We start from the raw sequence: 2,665 nt of genomic DNA, 5'->3' as shown, positions 1-2,665 counted from the left end.
TCCCACCCCCACCCCCTCCTCCCTTTCCTTTCATTTTTTTTTTCGAAGAATAAAGACGCGGCCGTATTCTAGAGGGATGCAGCCACTTGAAATTCAATTCACCGATGTCGTAAGAACGCGAGGGAAGGGGGTGAGACGGGGGAAGCCATTGTAACACTATAACAGCCCCCATGCTTTGCTTACAAAGCAGCGGGGACTAACAATGCATTAAGTGCGCAATCACATCCATCTCATCCGATACTATTTGCCCTTTGCGCGTAAGTGTCCGGTGGCTGAATTAACAAAGAATACCGTTTCAATCCGTTTACCGCTAAGTGAAGTTTATTACTTGGCACGTGGTATCGGTCCCCGCGTAAACCACTCACTCGAATAAATACTAATCAATTCGTTTCTTCGATCTCTTTTACGACGCTTATATAATATTACCACGATTATCAATTCTATAGATAGAATAAGATCGTTTTCTCGATATTAAAGTTAATGACTTTCGATATATATATATATATATTTGTAATGGTACCGTTTGGAAACAATGCTCGCATCTTCAAGTAACTGGTCGTCAATCGAATAACGCTGGCTTTATCCATTTGCCCCGTGAGGGCCGCCGGTACGGGCAACAACTTTGCCAGCTCCAAAAATTCTTGGTTCTCCCTGTCGCGGCGGATACGCGCTGCCTTCTTGCTTTTCTCCTTCATTACGACTTCCTGCGGGCCGGACGTGCTAGCGATAGAATTGTCGTTCAGAGGATAGTGATTGTGCGAGCTCAGATCTAAGGTGTCTGAAGTGGAATTGTTGTCTGAAACAGAAAAAACATGGCGAGGAAAGAATTAAAAAGATGGGAAGAAGAAAACTTTAATTTCGGACGGAAAGACTCGTTTTTTGATCGAGAGAAGTGAATACGAAGGAGAAAGTTGGGAAGCAAGAGAGCGTTTACGCGTAAGCGTTAAAGAAGGTTGAGAACATGAAATTGTACGTAAACAATATGCAAGGATGAAGAAGAAGCGAAATATTGTAGCGAATAACGTCGAGACGAAAGTAAGGTTGCTAATATCGTCGTCGATCGATGTCGTCCAAGTACGACGATACAAACGCGAAAGTCATAACGATGCCGAAGCTGCTCGTTATGAGAACCGAAAGCAAAGGGAGCAAACCGTCATTAAAACGGCGGCAAGAGAGCAATCTAACGACGGTAGCTACCCATCTACCGAGACTTCTCACGGATGGAAATTCGCTTGAATAATGCATTTTTTTTTCTGCTCCGTCGTTCCAGTCGCCAATTCCGCGACTTCGGTCGCAACATCTTCCCTCTCCCCCCTCCCCTCCCCCTCCCCCCGTGAAGTGTATAACAATATATCTCAAGAGTTTGGTAAATTTAACCGCGAGCACGCTGATATTTTTCCTCTTCTTTTCTTTGCTCGCAGAAATCTTTATGTTTAAAATATTTATAAGGAAACTTATGAAAAATAATTAAGTAAACAAGCGTCTTGAAATTTTAATCCGTCACGATATAACAATAGGTGTAAGAAATTCAAATATCCTTGGTTTTAATTAGTTTCACTCGTAAAACGGCGGGAAGAAAGGAAAATAAAGAAGGTGGAGACTTCAAGAGACTAGAGGTGTATTTAACGTAGTACCTAGAAGTACCACACGTTAACATGCATAACACCATAGAAATAACTCGGTTATACCTATTCCTGCGTTCTCAGAATCAACAGTTCAAATCATTCGTTCTTTACACTCGGTACACCGTAAAATTTTCTTCTTCGTTGTGATCGTGGAACAAATAGAATCAAAAAAAGTGCAAATTTAAAGAGCCTGGTACATAAACCGAGTTTAAAATTTATCATTTAAGAACAATAACTTAAAATTGCCAATTAAAACACTGTAAAATTAAGGACACGTTTCTTCTAATAGTTTAATGATTAAAACAGATAAATTAATAAAAACGATATATTTTATCTTGTTTCCACGAAACAAAACGCTTTCGTCAAATCGTATCGTAACCATCTCTCGAGCCATCTTTCGAGCTTTCGAGCTTTCAATATCTTTCGAGCAACGAGGCTGATCCAATTTTTTTTTTTTTTTTTAAACATGTTTCGGTCAAAACATCAATACCTTTCTCGGCCTGTTTTCGCCTCCAACTACCGACATAAGGATCGCTTTCTAAAATGATACGACGACCATGACTCTCAACAGTAGGCGCCATCTTCTATCTTCACATTGGACGCGCGCAACTCGATCAAACCCGTTTACGTTTACGTGACGACACTTGGACACTTGCAAAGATCCCGCGTGTTTCTCACGACATCGCGTTGACCACGTGCCGCCGCCGTCCACGGGCGAAAGTTTTCGCCAATCTTTTATTTAATTCCATCAAATTCCCTAAAGACACTTTCTCCCGATCGCACGCATACACAGATTTACACATATACGCACAACTTTCCCTGGATCGACATCAAAATATACATACATATATATATATATATATATAAAACAAGAAACTCTTTTATCAGATTATCATTCAGGATGAAACGAAAAGAGAAAGAGACCAGGCCTTGAAAAATTCGATTCCTTTCACGATTCTTGAAAATATCTTGAGATGAAATTCGATAAGGGAAGCACGCACCATGACCGACGTCCTTTGCACTTGAATTACGACTAGTTC

General features: G+C 40.7%; 1 protein-coding gene across 8 annotated transcripts in view; it reads right to left on the bottom strand.

Moving 5' to 3' along the window:
* The window catches only part of LOC102671002 (single-minded homolog 2-like), a 35,082-nt gene that overhangs the window by 9,699 nt on the left and 22,718 nt on the right, over positions 1-2,665 (bottom strand). For 6 of the 8 annotated variants that reach the window (XM_031513824.1, XM_006622780.2, XM_031513825.1 and 3 more), the window contains one exon: positions 521-796. The exons of the other annotated variants lie outside the window; for them this stretch is intronic. In XM_031513824.1, the coding sequence (XP_031369684.1) occupies positions 521-796 (276 nt within the window). The remainder of the gene's footprint in view (positions 1-520; positions 797-2,665) is intronic. 8 annotated transcript variants of the gene reach the window in all.

Source organism: Apis dorsata, unplaced genomic scaffold (assembly GCF_000469605.1).
Source record: "Apis dorsata unplaced genomic scaffold, Apis dorsata 1.3 scaffold_757, whole genome shotgun sequence".
In the NCBI taxonomy this organism is placed as follows: domain Eukaryota; kingdom Metazoa; phylum Arthropoda; class Insecta; order Hymenoptera; family Apidae; genus Apis; species Apis dorsata.
This window is presented reverse-complemented; position numbering and strand designations above follow the sequence as displayed.